This window comes from Canis lupus, chromosome 36, assembly GCF_048164855.1.
Source record: "Canis lupus baileyi chromosome 36, mCanLup2.hap1, whole genome shotgun sequence".
Lineage (NCBI taxonomy): Eukaryota > Metazoa > Chordata > Mammalia > Carnivora > Canidae > Canis > Canis lupus.
The window spans coordinates 20,752,135-20,767,238 of NC_132873.1; the positions used below are offsets into that span (position 1 = coordinate 20,752,135).

At 36.3% G+C, this 15,104-nt stretch overlaps 2 protein-coding genes across 10 annotated transcripts in view; one reads left to right on the top strand and one right to left on the bottom strand.

The window, feature by feature from the left end:
- Window positions 1–15,104, top strand: part of ORC2 (origin recognition complex subunit 2) — a 44,199-nt gene that overhangs the window by 24,074 nt on the left and 5,021 nt on the right. For all 9 annotated transcript variants that reach the window (XR_012024839.1, XM_072812818.1, XM_072812820.1 and 6 more), the window contains 7 exons: window positions 993–1,186; window positions 2,007–2,105; window positions 5,635–5,744; window positions 7,756–7,888; window positions 8,685–8,781; window positions 11,836–11,982; window positions 12,578–12,749. Coding sequence is in view for 8 of the 9 variants with exons in the window: in XM_072812818.1 (XP_072668919.1) it covers window positions 993–1,186; window positions 2,007–2,105; window positions 5,635–5,744; window positions 7,756–7,888; window positions 8,685–8,781; window positions 11,836–11,982; window positions 12,578–12,749 (952 nt within the window). In the remaining variant the exon portion in view is untranslated. The remainder of the gene's footprint in view (window positions 1–992; window positions 1,187–2,006; window positions 2,106–5,634; window positions 5,745–7,755; window positions 7,889–8,684; window positions 8,782–11,835; window positions 11,983–12,577; window positions 12,750–15,104) is intronic.
- The window catches only part of NIF3L1 (NGG1 interacting factor 3 like 1), a 47,460-nt gene continuing 33,412 nt past the window's right edge, over window positions 1,057–15,104 (bottom strand). The window contains exon 11 of the transcript XR_012024846.1: window positions 1,057–9,000. The gene's annotated coding sequence lies outside the window, so the exon portion shown is untranslated. The remainder of the gene's footprint in view (window positions 9,001–15,104) is intronic.

Below are 15,104 nucleotides of genomic sequence, written 5' to 3' on the forward strand. Positions count from 1 at the left end.
GTTAACTTTTTATAATAGTTTTATACTTACTGTGTTGGGTGTAAAATTAGTTTTATCCTTTATGAGTATAAAACTAGCTTTAATATTTCTGGGGAGTAGTGGAGGTTGCTATGTTTTTGTTTTGTTTTGTTTTGTTTTTAAATAAAAAATCAGCTATGGGATGGAATGTGCCTGTGTATTAGTAGTACTTCCAATAGTAGCTACCATTTATTGAGTCAATTATGAGGGTATTTTCTGTGTAGGCAGCAACAGAAAATTCTACAACAGTGGCTTAAGCTGTAGACATTTAGTTATCTCACATAATGAAAAGTCCAGGGATGCACAGTTCCATGGTTGAGGTGACTCAACAGGTCACCTATCTTCTTGGCTCTGCTACCAGCATTTTTCATCTTTAGGTTTGATGCTTCATATTGCAAAATGGCTTCTTTGCCTTTAAGCTCTTGGTATAAATAAGGGCCTTTCCTTCCATAAGTGCAAGAAATCTTTCCCAGAAGCTTCTAGCAAATTTCCCCTCAAGTTTCATTGGTCAGAGGGTTACATAGCCAATCCTAGTTGCAAAAGAGGCTTGGAAAACAAGTATCAGGCAAACAAAAGAAAAGATAATTACCGTGATTATTTATCCCTTAGGTTGAGACACATTGCCACACTTTACAAAATTGGAGTACTGTTAGCAAGGAAGAGGGCAAGAAATGATACTAAGTATGATTGGCAGTTTCTGCCATGGTCCTCCTGTGTCAGGCATTGTCAGTTGCTTTATATACTTTCAGTGTGGTCTTCACAATGGTTCATTAAATTAGGCACTGTGATCCTCATGTGATAAATGAAGGAATTGATGCTCAGAAAACTTTAACTAGCTCTGGGGAAATCATCAGCAAGTAATGACAAAACCAGGAGTGAAAGTCTCTTATTTCAAAATCTACTTTCTTTCCATTACCCTTCAGTGCCTCTCCTGTCAAACTGTCAGATTTTTCCCTATTGCTTTTCCCACACAGTTCCGAGGTCTCATTCTGACAGTGAAAGTGAATATTCTACTTCCAACTCAGAAGATGATGATGGGGTTGCACAAGAAAATGAAGAGGACACTAATGAAGTCATATTGAACCAAAAGATTCCATCACAGAATAGAGCTGTTTCAGCTCCTGTTTGCAAAGAAACACCTTCTAAGAAAATGAAAAGAGATAAAACAGTAAGTGGAGGCTTCAGCCTTAAAAAAAAATTGTATAATATCTTAAAGCTAAGCTACCCTAAGAGAAGAGATTCAAATAGGGGAATCAACAATTTTTTTTCTTCTGTGTTTTCTCAGTCTTTCACATAAATGCCCATTTGTGTCTATATAGTTTCATTTTTGTAACATTGTTGATATATTCAAGTCAGTATAAGTAGTAAGTGAAGTGGCTGTGAATTCACATGGAGTTGTTTGGAAGAACCTTGTAAGACTATGGCCTGAGGAAAAGCTAATTATCTGGTGTTCTGTGTGTAAAGATTCAGAGTAGTCAAGGAACCCTACTGCTTGTAAGGTTTTGCATCCCTTACTACCATGGAGAGTAGTCCTGCCTCAAGTCCACAGAACAAGTAGTGAGCCATTTTACTGGACTAGTAGGCAAGTCTTTTACTTTGCTGTTGAAGTCTTCCTCATTTTCAGCTCTTCTACTGTACTAATATTAAAGGATTTGTTAGAACTGTGGGAGGCAACATGAAGGTCCTGATAGGTAAAACTCCTTTTTTTTTAAGTCTAAATGGAAATTTTATGTTGGAACTGAGTAATCGTTTTTGTAAACAGACTACTTCAGTCGAGTCATTTCTTTGATTTTCATGGTCTTAAGAGTTCCTTAGTTTTACTGCTAGAATTAAATGTCCTTGGTGCTTAATCTGTATTGTTGCTTCAAAAGGAAAATACTGCCAAATAAAGAATTTCACATATCCTATTTTATGCTAATGTTACTGTCTAGTTTGATATAGAACAAATATTTGAAACTAAGAATTGGTTTTGCTCTGTTCACTTTCAGAGTGATTTGGTAGAAGAATATTTTGAAGCTCATAGCAGTTCAAAAGTTTTAACCTCTGACAGAACACTGCAGAAACTAAAGCGAGCTAAACTGGATCAGGTATGTTGCAAGGAATGTTACTTCTACTTTTTTTTACCGTGAACTAGAAAACATACTTCATAAACAGATTTGAGTGAGTTTACACAAATAGAATTATTGTCCTGATAAAATAAAACACAAATTGATGTGACATAATAACTATTAAATATTTTATAAAATGGTAAGTGGTTCACTTGAATTCTGTTTGACATACTATAATTACATTTTTTTCTCTAATTACTTTATCATTTCTTCAGGATAATCATCAGGGCCATAGTTTCTTTGATATCCATGTAGCATTAATATCTGTTATTCTTGAACCCACATCTTCATTGAACTGTACCTTGGTCGTAAAATGGACTGTGACCTTTTAGTTAGAAACCTTGCAAAGAGCAGAGGAAATCTGCTTCTTGATATTATGGGAAACTGCTCAAGTGCCATAAGATAAGAAGGGTACTATATACTATGGTTCTCGTATCTCATTTTATAAAAAATACCTGTTATACTCAGGGTTTTGACTGATACCACCCTAAGAGGGAAGACAGACCTATTTGAGAAAATCTTTGAGTAGAAAGTGATATGATGGGATCCCTGGGTGGCTCAGCGGTTTAGTGCCGCCTTCAGCCCAGGGCATGATCCTGGAGACCTGGGATCGAGTCCCACACTGGGCTCCCTGCGTGGAGTCTGCTTCTCCCTCTGCCTGTGTCTCTGCTGTCTCTCTCTGTCTCTCTCTCTGTGTCTTACATGAATAAATAAATAAAATCTTTAAACATAAAAAAAAGAAAGTGGAATGATCATCTGAGTCAGGAAAAAATTATTATTGGCTCAGAGAATATTGAGACTTACTCCTTGCAAACTAGAATTTTTGTAATTTTCCAAGGTATACAGGGCTTTTTGCAGATATAGAAAAGAGGAGAGAATATAGGGTAAGCTGCTATGACCTGGAAGACATGATGCTATGTGGTTTTTGTTTTTGTCACTTGGCTTATTGGTATTGAGACTCAGAGCAGAGATTGGCTGAAAACATGTCAAGAAGCCAAGTTATTCCAGGAAGGAAATGGCACTAACATCTGCTTAGTGCATATATTTCTATATAAGCAACATGGGAGAAAGGTAAATGGATCTAGGGTCAAAGCAGGACTTTATAGGACTGAGATGCAGAAAGACCTCTAAAATGAAAGGAACACTTGTTACCAATAATGACAGAAGGGAAGGTCATTCAATGATTTTGGACATAGCTAACCAGCACAATCTCAGTAGCACGTGTCATTCAGCATTTGTTTCTTGTGTCTACAGGTCAGCGGGGGGTTGGCTGATCAAAGATTTGCTCCGTATGTCTCCCTTTTTGGACCAGCAGGCTAGCTGAGGCATGTTCTTATTGCAATGGCAGAGATGTAAAAAGTGGAAAAACATAAGACCTCTTACAGCCTGGGCTCAGAATTGGCCCAGTATCACTTCTGCCTCATTCTAGTGGTCACAGCAAATCATGTGGCGGAAAACAAAGTCAAAGATCAGGGAACTAGACTCCACCTCTCTAGGAGGAGGCAAAGTCACAGGGCAGAGGATATGGATATGTTGAGTATTGAGGCTGATAATGCGATTCTCTGCAGCCACGAAAGTTTAACATTAAATTTTATAGATAACATCCCAGATCGAGTTCACACTCAAGTGTGAGTATGCTCTGATAATCTGAGATTAGATCTGAGTATAAATGATTGCTGGAAATGATATTCATCTGCTTTTCCAGGTTCTAAACTTAAGAAGGAATGAGGGAAATGTGTACGTGTCCTGTTTCTCTTTAAGTGTGTGGATAAATGAAACCTATACAAGCCAGAATGCCTGGGATGTTGACTACAACTCTACCCTTTAGTATTAAAAAAAATATTTTTCTTAAGGGCCAGAATCATGGAAACATGGTAGCGCCAGGGTAAAATGCATATACAGCTTTTTTGCTAGAGTTTTCATTTCAAAAAGTGAGCTATGTTTGATTCACCAGCATGAATTTCCAAATTTTGGGTACAGGTACAATGTACCCTCCTTAGTTTATTTACATTATTGTTTTAAAAATGTTGTCATGAGACGCCTGGGTGGCTCAGCAGTTGAGCATCTGCCTTCTGCCCGGGGTGTGATCCTGGAGTCCCGGGATTGGGTCCCACACTGGGCTCCTTGCATGGAGCCTGCTTCTCCCTCTGCCTATGTCTCTGCCTTTCTTTCTCTGTGTCTCTCATGAATAAATAAAAAAAACAAACAAAAAACCACAAAACTTTGCCATACTGGGGCTCCTGGCTGGCTCAGTAGAGCATGTCACTCCTTGATCTTGGGGTTGTGAGTCTAAGCCCCACGTAGGGTGTAGAGATTATTTAAAAATAAAATTTTATTTTTATTTTAAGTACTTTCCATGCTCTTTCCATAACCCTAAGATCAAGACCTGAGCTGAGATCAAGAGTTGGATGCTTATCCAACTGCACCACCCAGGCGCCCCTTAAAAATAATATCTTAAAGAAAAAAATAAAAAAACTTTGTTGCACTTATCAGAGATGGATTTGTCAGAAGTAGATTTTGGGGGGCACCTGGCTGGCTCAGTTGGTAAGCATGTGACTCTTGATCTTAGGGTCATTGGTTTGAGTCCCATGCTAGGGGTGGAGAGCACTTAGTAAGTAAAAGTTTTTTTTTTTTTAAAAATCAAAAGTTAATGGGGCATCTGGGTGGCCCAGTCAGTAGAATGTTCCAACTCTTGATCTCAGGTCTTGATCTCAGGGTTGTGAGTTCAAGCCCTATGTTGGCCGTGGAGCCTATTTAAAAAAAAAAAAAAAAAAAAAAAAAGGTAGCTTTTGGAAAAGGAGAAGTGATTCAAGTTTATTTTACTAGTGACTATGATAAATTATAAAGAACCTTTAATATTTTCTGAGAATTCATATTTCACAGTTACCATCAGCTTTCACATTTCTTCAAATTCAATAGGTTTTTAAAAGTCTGTCTGGATTTGTTAAAGCTGGGAGGGAGGTTTAATCTCCTTATGGTAATGATCTTTTTAGAAATTAAAGCCTTATTGAAATTTATAATCACAGAAATGGCTCTAGACAAAACCTGGGAAATTCTTTACTATTACATATTTGTACTAAAAATGATGTTTAAAAAATTTTAAGAAAACAAGGATGCCAGGGTAACTTGGTGGGCTTCCAGCTCTTGGTTTTGGCTGGGGTTGTGATTTCAGGGTTGTGGGATCGAGCCCTGTGTCGGGCTCCACACTAGGCATGGAGCATGCTTAGAATTTTCTCTCCCTTTTTCCCTGCATTCATGCACATGTACTCACTCGCTCTCTTATCATACTCTCAAAAAAAAAATTTTTTTTAAGAAAACAAATATTTAAATCATACTTGAAATATTATGTGTATTCAGTTGATGATGCACTCATTACCAAACCTGATTAAAGTAATATTTCCACTAGTTTGCCTCTTCTAACCTCTACCTCTAATGAAATTTTTAGTTTGGATTGATTTTGATGTATGTGGTTTGAGAATGATTTTCTTTCCTTTTTTTTTTTTTAAAGCAAACTTTGCGTAACTTGTTGAGCAAAGTTTCTCCTTCCTTTTCTGCTGAACTTAAACAACTAAGTCAACAATATGAACAATTATTTCATAAATGGATGTTGCAGTTACGGTACGTACTATTATTGCTACTGTTGTGAAATAACAACATGGATATGCCTGTGTTAAAATCAAAGCAATTTAATTTTCTTTTTGCAATCAACCAGATATATTTTTCATATATAAAAATTTGAAAAAAAAATCCTAATTATATGACTCACATGTAAAAATGTCATATTGTATGATTCATCTCAGAAATTTTAGTTTTCAAGAAATGTGGCTATATTTATCAGATGTGAAAGCCATTGGTAAAATAAATAGCCCATCTTAGAATTCCAAGTTATTACTTATTAAAGTATTTTGAAATCTGATTTGTCAAGATTGACAAGATATATCAATTATATTTGAGTCCAGTTTTCCGCAGCAAAGTTCCTAAAAAGAATATATATATTTATTTTAATCTCATTCTATTTTCATGTACTACAGATCTTCAAAATTTTGTGATGTCTGTCTGATAAACATTATTTTACCATTTTAAAATTATTTCTTAGATTATATTTTCAATTTTACTGTTTTTCAGATAACAGATTAAAATTCAAATTTGCATTAAAATAACTAAAAGAATAACTTTTTATTTTTACTTTAATTACTTTTATATTTTTATTAAAAAGGATCTTAGTGCTTAAAAACTATACTATCGTGAATGTGTACTCAGTCACTGATAAATAAGAAGGCAGGTCTGCCAAGCAGTAAAAACAAATTGACACAATTTTCCCCATTGATACTGGTTTTGCTTTGCCAATAATACATCAAAGGGGTTATGCTTATCTTCCCTGCTAGGAGCTCAGCTTCTCTCAATAACTATTTATAGTTAGATCTGTTCATTATAAATTGGCAAAGTAGCTCTTCACTCTGATCCTATCCTCTATAGTCCAGTTCCTCCATCTGTCAACCCTGCTAATTTGTTGGGCTTTGCTTCCCAGCCTAGACTTTAGTCAGCACTTCAATAGAAATTGCCAACTCTCTGAATTCCCTTTTTTTCTGCTGCTGCCACCTTGCAGCAGAATGTGCTACGTGGGGGTTATTGCTTTGATTTCTAGGCACCTCTGAGCATCACGTAAATACTATTTCTGATTGACCTCTATAAACAATCATGGAATCGAGCTTTAGCTTTAGCCTTAGTGCTTTGGTGTTCTGGATCTTCTTAATCGCTTAGCTTTGGTTGCTTTTTGCATGTGAGTAACACCCATTGTATCTCTGGCCCACCCCAGATATCACTCCTCAGCAGCAGATACAGATATCTCAGTGTATATTTGAGGTTTCCATGTGGATGTCCTGTAAATAATTCAATATACATAAAATTTAACTCCTCTTAAACCCATCATTCCCACCTGCCCCCTGCAACCTGGCACAATGGATGTCCCATTTGTGTTGTTGCCTATACCGAAAAAATGAGGTATTCTGAAATATTCCCTTTCCATCACCTTCCACATCTAACCACTCTCCAAATTGATCTGACATGTAAAGCTCTTGACAACTTGTTTTTCTACACAACACCTAATTCAGGGCCGTAGTCATTGGTACTTCTCTCTCCTGTCTGTTCCCTCTGTTTAGCCAGGATGATCTTTCTGAAAATATCATGCTACTTTCCTACTTTTTTAAAACCTTTCAATTAACACCTGAGTAGTTAGTTTTAAATGGTCATTGTCCTTGAAATAAAATCTAATCAATGTCTTGGTTGCCTTAACAAAACCTTTGTGACCTGGCCTCTGCTTACCTTTCCTATTTAATCTCAAATAAATCTGCCTGAGCCTGTGGAATCGCTAGTGCCTTGTCCCCGCTGTTCTCCTTTCCCTCCAGCCAGCCATTATTTGAAAGGTAATAAAGAGCTGGAGAGAAAGCTACTGAAGTCTGGTGTACAGATAATAAAACTGTGCTTCTACAGTGTATGAGCTGGAAATCAATGTAATTACTTAGTCATCCTAGTCCTTTCCATATTCTTTATCAACTTAAAGAAACTAGTTGATTATAATAAATTAGGAGGTGCCGAACTTTAATTTCATGAATGCTATCTTTCCTAACAGCCTGGGGTTCAACATTGTGCTTTATGGTTTGGGTTCTAAGAGAGATTTACTAGAAAGGTTTCGAACCACTGTGCTGCAAGATTCCATTCATGTTGTCATCAATGGCTTCTTTCCTGGAATAAGTGTGAAATCAGTAAGTTTCAAAAATGTTAAAAGAAGCAACATTATATCTCCTGCCAATCCATACCCCTACATTAATGAGGATGCTACTTCTCATTCTGGAACATTCAGGTTTTTTTAGCCTTTACACTGGTAGGATTACATATTACTTAAGATCGTGTTTGAACTCAGGGTTCTAGCTTTGAGTCCTCATCTGAATTTCCTACTTTGTAACTGATAAATATATTAAATCTTAGAGAAATGTTAGTTTTGTTTACTATACCAAATACCAACAGTACTTCTCTGAAGGACAGGATTATGGAAGATTTTACTTTTATTATGCTCAGTGACACTTTGGTACTCTAAAAGTAGTAAGTTAATAGTTTGTAGTTTTAGAATACATTTATTATAGATCATTTTCAGTGCAAATACTCATGTTTCATCATTTGAAAACTAAACCTTTTGGTGCTGGCTATTAACCAATGCAGTGTCTTTAATGTTTGTATCCTATTTTAATTGGTAGATCTATGGTTTTCTAATGTTTTCCATAATCGGGGAGGGATATTTTTGCTACCCTCCTATCTATACATCTTTGCCGTTCTTTCGTGTTTCATTTTAGATATAACTTTATGCCAAAAAAATGAATTAGGTATACTTAAGTACCAGTAGAATTTTTTTTTTACCAGTAGAATTTTTTAAGTGGTTTTTCAGACTTGATGGGAAATCTAAATGCATTTTTAACTTATAAAAAAGGACTGATTGTAGTTGTATTTATCCTATATGACAGAATAAGTAGTAATTGATGTACCTCTTGCACTTTTATGATACAGATCCTGAATTCTATAACAGAAGAAGTCCTCAATCATATGGGTACTTTCCGCAGTGTACTGGACCAGCTAGACTGGATAGTAAACAAATTTAAAGAAGGTAACATGATATAGATGCTCTAGTTATAGGGGGAAGCTAAGCATACACTTCTACTTATTCATGTACAGATCAACGGTCCCCTTAAAATGGATTGACTTACCATTTTTTTGACTTTATGATGGTGCAAAAGCAGTATTCATCCATTCACTAGAAACCATACTTCGAATTTTTAATCTTCTCTTGGGCTAGTGATATGTGGTATATACTCTTCTCATGATGCTGGGCAGCAACAGTGAGTCAGCCACATGACCATGAAAGTAAATAACCGATAAATTTAAAACCATTCTGTTTTTCATTTTCAGTATTTTATTCAGTAAATGACATGGGATATTCAACACTTTATTATAAAATAGGCTTTGTGTTTTTGCTCTACTGTAGGCTAATGTAAGCTTTCTGTGTGTGTTTAGGTGGGCTAGGCTAAGCTATGATATTTGGTAGGTTGAGTGTATTGAATACATTTTCAAATTATATTTTCAAGTTAGAATGGCTTTATTGGGACATATCCCCATCTGAAACCGATGAAGATCTGTATTACTGTATACAAAAATCTGGATTATATCAGTAATAACACTTCTTTCAATGCTGATTTAGATTTCTCTGAAATAATTTGTCCTTTCTTTTATCATGAAGTTTTTCTGTGAACTTGACTTATACCTAACAGGAATGATTTTCTCATACTCCTTGAATTTGTATAACCAAAAAAGCCTTTATTTCAGAATAGTTATCAGCTTTTACTTGGCCCATATGAAATGCCCCCAGTTGATAGGTACATCTTTGGTATTGTTATAGTTGCATATTTTTATAACACATTTTATCTCTTTATTTGAAGTAAATATCACTACATTTGAATAGTTTCATACATTAAAATCTGTGGAATGGAAAAAACCATTTTTTATTTTTGTGTGAATGTTTTGGCTATGCGAGCATTTCAAGAAATTAAAAATAAAATTATTTAGAATCAAACGATTGCCACTTAGTCACTAAAGAATTAAAAGGAGTGGGGTGCCTGGGTGGCTATCAGTTAAATGTCCAACTCTTGGTATCAGCTCAGGTCTCCGTCTCGGGTGGTGAGTTCAAGCTCTACACTGGGTTCTACACTGTGCATGGAACCTACTTTAAAAAAAAAAAAAAGGATGGGATCCCTGGGTGGCTCAGCGGTTGAGCACCTGGCTTCAGTCCAGGGCGTGATCATGGAGTCCCAGGATCGAGTCCCACATGGGGCTCCCTGCATGGAGCCTGCTTCTCCTTCTGCTCTATGTATGTGTATGTCTCATGAATAAATAAATAAAACCTTCAAAAAAGATAAATAAAAGGTATAACTTAATTTGATCTGATGGAGAATTTTAATATTGTTTATATGCTCATGAGAGAATGCATGCCGAAGTCATTTTGTATGTATATATACATATATAATGCCTATTTTACATATTATTTATATAAAATATAGCTGTAATTATATAAATTGTAATTACATCATTCATAATTAAATATATATTATGCATGTGATATAAATGTCAATATATTAACATTTAAGTATAATTCAATTAATAAAAATATATGGGGACGCCTGGGTGGCTCAGCAGCTGAGTGTCTGCCTTTGGCTCAGGGCCTGATCCCGGATTCTCAGGATCGAGTCCCACATCGGGCTCCTTGCATGGAGCCTGCTTCTCCTCCCTCTACCTATGTCTCTGCCTTTCTCCCTGTGTCTCTCATGAATAAATAAATTTAAAAAAAAATCTTTAAAAACAAAAGTACAGGCATTAAAAAAAATAGAAATATATGTTTATATGTAATTTAAATACTGTTGATTATGGTGGCTTCTAGAATTTTAAGGAACTTTAGACTTTCAGAATGTTACCAGAATCTTTGTTGTTATATTGTCTCTCTTGTCCCTCTAGCCCCAGTGAGAGAGAAATTTACTCTAAAAAGCTCGTCCTCCATTATAAATGCTGAATGTTATGTTTCTCACAAACTCCTGAGAAACTTATCAATGACTTTTAAACATGTATAGGACTTCTTCCATTATAAGAAAAGGCTTACCTGATTCTACTGCCCTTCCACACTATTTTACTTTCTTATTTCAATGATTTCAGAGTTTTTGAAGACCTATTCTGCTTTCTACTTTTTACCTATTGCCTTAATTTCTTACTTCTGTGCTACCTTAACTATATGCTTGAAGATCACCTGTAATTTTCTTACTAAACCACAGCTGACCTTGGCCCATCCTTTGTTTTTTTGCAGTATTTTAATGGTTTTGACTGCCCCATCCATAAATTCCTCCTTCATTGACTTTTATATATATATTTTTACCTCTCTGACTTTCCTGATGCCTTGAGCAATATCCTAAATCCCCCTCCCCCCCACCACTTTTTTTGTTTCCTTTGGCTTTTGTGTTAATCAGGGCATTCTATCTCTTAATGCCTAGTGAGACCTTTATACGTGTGTGTGTGTGTGTGTGTGTGTGTGTGTGTGTGTGTGTGTGTGTCTCCTTGTCCCCTCTCCACTCCCACCTTACAATGCAACATGCACGGATTTACCTCCAACCCAAAATGCATCTTGCCTTATTTCCTGTGCTTTATTGAAACTGCTTTATGATCCGATTCAGGTGCTAACCATTCCAGTTAAGTCTCTAATACCCAGTCCCTACTGATTTTCAATGAATTTCCTTAAGACTTTAATAATATGTTGCCTCTTTTGAGACTGATATTTTCTCAAATAAATTACATACCTCTATGCAATATTTACTTTGTCTTATGCTACTTTGATACATCTTTTTTTTAATTATTTTTTTTCTTCATTTATTTATGATAGTCACACAGAGAGAGAGAGAGAGAGGCAGAGACACAGGCAGAGGGAGAAGCAGGCTCCATGCACCGGGAGCCTGATGTGGGATTCGATCCCGGGTCTCCAGGATCGTGCCCTGGGCCAAAGGCAGGCGCCAAACCACTGCGCCACCCAGGGATCCCGATACATCTTTTAATACACAAGCATTGTGTGTGGTAAGGACTTCACAAATACGCTTTGTAAATAATAATTGAATTGTCTTTCCTTTAGATTCTTCTTTAGAACTCTTCCTTCTCATCCACAACTTGGATAGCCAGATGTTGAGAGGAGACAAAAGCCAGCAAATTATCGGACAGTTGTCGTCTTTACGTAACATATACCTTATAGCATCTATCGATCACCTCAATGCTCCTCTCAGTATGTATTACCATTTTTCTTTCTTGGGATACCAGTCTTAAAAAATTTCTAAATGTTGTATATCACAACATTTTTATTGTTTTTCAGTACACTTTTTTTGTTTGCATACTTAAAAGACACAGATTGCTAAAAATAAAAGTGTCCTCAATCTGATTCAGAATATAATTCTTGGAAATAAAAATTAAGATTCTATAGGTGGTGTTTTACACCTAAAGTTTCATGAAGAAGAGACCCAACTCTTATTTTGGTCTCTTTCTACTCTTTGTGGTATTGCAACATTTATTTTAATGCATTTAAATTCAGAGACTTTGTGATAATCCTTATAAAACAAAATGTTAAATTATTAAATTGTTTTAAAAGAATGCCTTGGTAGCACTGATATATTTTAAATTATATTTAATACACAAATAAAGCTTCATATGTTGATTGATAATGAAATTAGATTATGAGGTACTGATTTGGATGGCAAAATGTCAAAAATGAAAAATTTCAGGATTCATTTTTTAATACTTTCTGATTCTTTCCTAGAGTAGAATCTAGTAACATGACATTATGATAATTAGTAACTCCTGTTTTCTTTAATCATATGTTATAGTGTGGGATCATGCAAAGCAGAGCCTTTATAACTGGCTCTGGTATGAAACTACTACATATAGTCCTTATACTGAAGAAACCTCCTATGAGAATTCACTTCTGGTTAAACAATCTGGATCATTACCACTTAGTTCCCTAATTCATGTCTTACGAAGCCTTACTCCTAATGCAAGGTAAGAATGAAAACTATAGTTTCTTTTTTTAAAAAAGCTCTACATTTTACGATACGCATGAATAGCTTTTAATGGCAATTTTAAAGTCTCTAGTTTGCAGGATTAAGACAAATGGTTAAGAAAAAAAAAAAAGTTGGCAGTATTAAGGCAGACTCCTTAACAGTAGTGTTAGCATTTTTTTCTTTTTATATTTCCAAATAAGAGCATCTCAAGATAGTGGTCACTGGAAGAAAACGAATTTTCATGGATTTTACTTAAATCTGATGGTAATTTTTAACTTTATTGAACACTGTGGTGCAAACATGGGGCCCTTTACATGAAATAATTCCTTCTATCCTCACTACCATTCTAAGGTAGATAGCAACAGGCACAGAGATTTTGATCCAAATCTGCCTGGCTCCCAGGTTCTTGCTCTTAAACATTTCTGTGTAATACCTCCAGTGAAGCCCCTTCAGCAGCCTCCCTATGAAGCGTATCTGAAATAATAAAAGCTAAGAAAAGCTCGATACAGCATAAAGTGGCAAAACATCAAGGGCATGATAATTAACCTGTTGAAAAAGGCTTTGAGTAGCAGATTCCCGCAAAGCCCCCCCGCAAAGCATAGAGTTCTAGAACAATTTTTAACAAGATGAAATATTTAAAAATAACAAGCCCTGTTGAGAATAAGTAAAGTTTGAAAAAAGATGAAAATACTATGTTCTTGGATGAGTGGACTGAGCATGTATTAGACCTATAAATTAATTCAAACATCAATGATTGTGTTTTAAATCTGACACAAAATGTAAAGTTTCTTAAAGAAGCAGATGTGACTAGCAAAATCTTTTTCTCCCAAGAGCAGTGGCACTTGTCAAGATGGTACAATACTTTTCACTCTTTAATTCATCTCCTTTTGTTCCAAACACACAGCATAACAGATAAAATATAAAATGACCAAAAAACATAGATACAGCCTGGCTGAAAAATATGAACATCTCAATGAAACAATCATAAAGCAGTGAGAGAGCTGAAGGCAAAGCCCAGCTACGTTCTGGATCTAGCTAGTAGCATTGGCAGCTGAGTTTCACTTATGTAGGGTAACAGTGGTATGATAATACCACTTATTGTCCAGACCTCTAGATACTTTTGTTCAGGACAAATGCCAAACCAGACAGGATGGTAGGTTATTTTTTTTTAAAGATTTTATTTATTTATTCATGAGATATACAGAGAGAGAGAGAGAGAAGCAGAGACACAGGCAGAGGCAGAGGCAGAAGCAGGCTCCATGCAGGGAGCCCAATGTGGGACTCGATCCCGGGACTCTAGGATCGTGCCCTGGGCCAAAGGCAAGCGCTAAACCGCTGAGCCACCCAGGGATCCCCAGGATGGTAGATTAAAAAAAAAAAAGCACGTAAAACAATACCATGGATATTATATAGTGCTCAAATTCATACGGCAGTATGGCTAAAATTTTAAAGTGTGCATGGAAGTGAAAAATAACCTGTTCAGGATGGCACTGACCCTATAAAAGAAGGGTGGAGACTAGCTAGGGGGTGGGGTATGCAGGAACTTTTCAAATCTTTTTTTTTCTTCTGGCAATTTCTTTTGCATTGTTTGCTTTTTTCCTTCAAGATTTTGTTTATTTTAGAGCAAGGGAGAGCAAGAGAGCAGGGGAAGGGGCAAAGGCAGTGGGGTAGAGTCCAAGCAGACTTTGTGCAGAGCCCGACACAGGACTGATCTCACGACCCCAAGACCATAACCTGAGCCGAAACCGAGAGTTGGATGCTCGACCGACTGAACCACCCAAGCCGCCCTACATGTATTTGCTTTTTAAAAAACTTTGGGTTGTGAAGTAATTAGATTCACAAGAGGCTACACAGAAACGTACGGGGAAATCCTGAGCATCCCTTTCCCAACTACCTCCCATCACAGTGCAGTATTAAAACCAAGAAACAGACATCGGCACCATCCATAGAGCTTATTCATATTTACCTTTGATACGTGTAGCTACTTGCGTGTTTATAGCCCTGAGCAGTTTAGTCACATGCAGAGCCTTACAGAACTATTACCACCACAGTCAAGATATTCATCTGTGTCCTCACCAGAAGACTTCCACATGCTAGCCTCATGCTAGTAATTTAATGAATTTTGTTACTCTGTAAAGCTGCACTGTACACCTGAAGGTTAGCATTGCATTAATACTGAAATGTGCATTGGGTAGCTAATCAAAACTTCTATGTATCTGCAACAGAAAAAGTCTCACAAAGTCTCATTCAGTCTTACTATGCTTACCCTTAATGGACTAGCGCAAGCTGCTGCATATAAAGTTAGGAATCCATGCAATAGAAGTACTCTCAACACTGCTCTAATGCAAGTAAT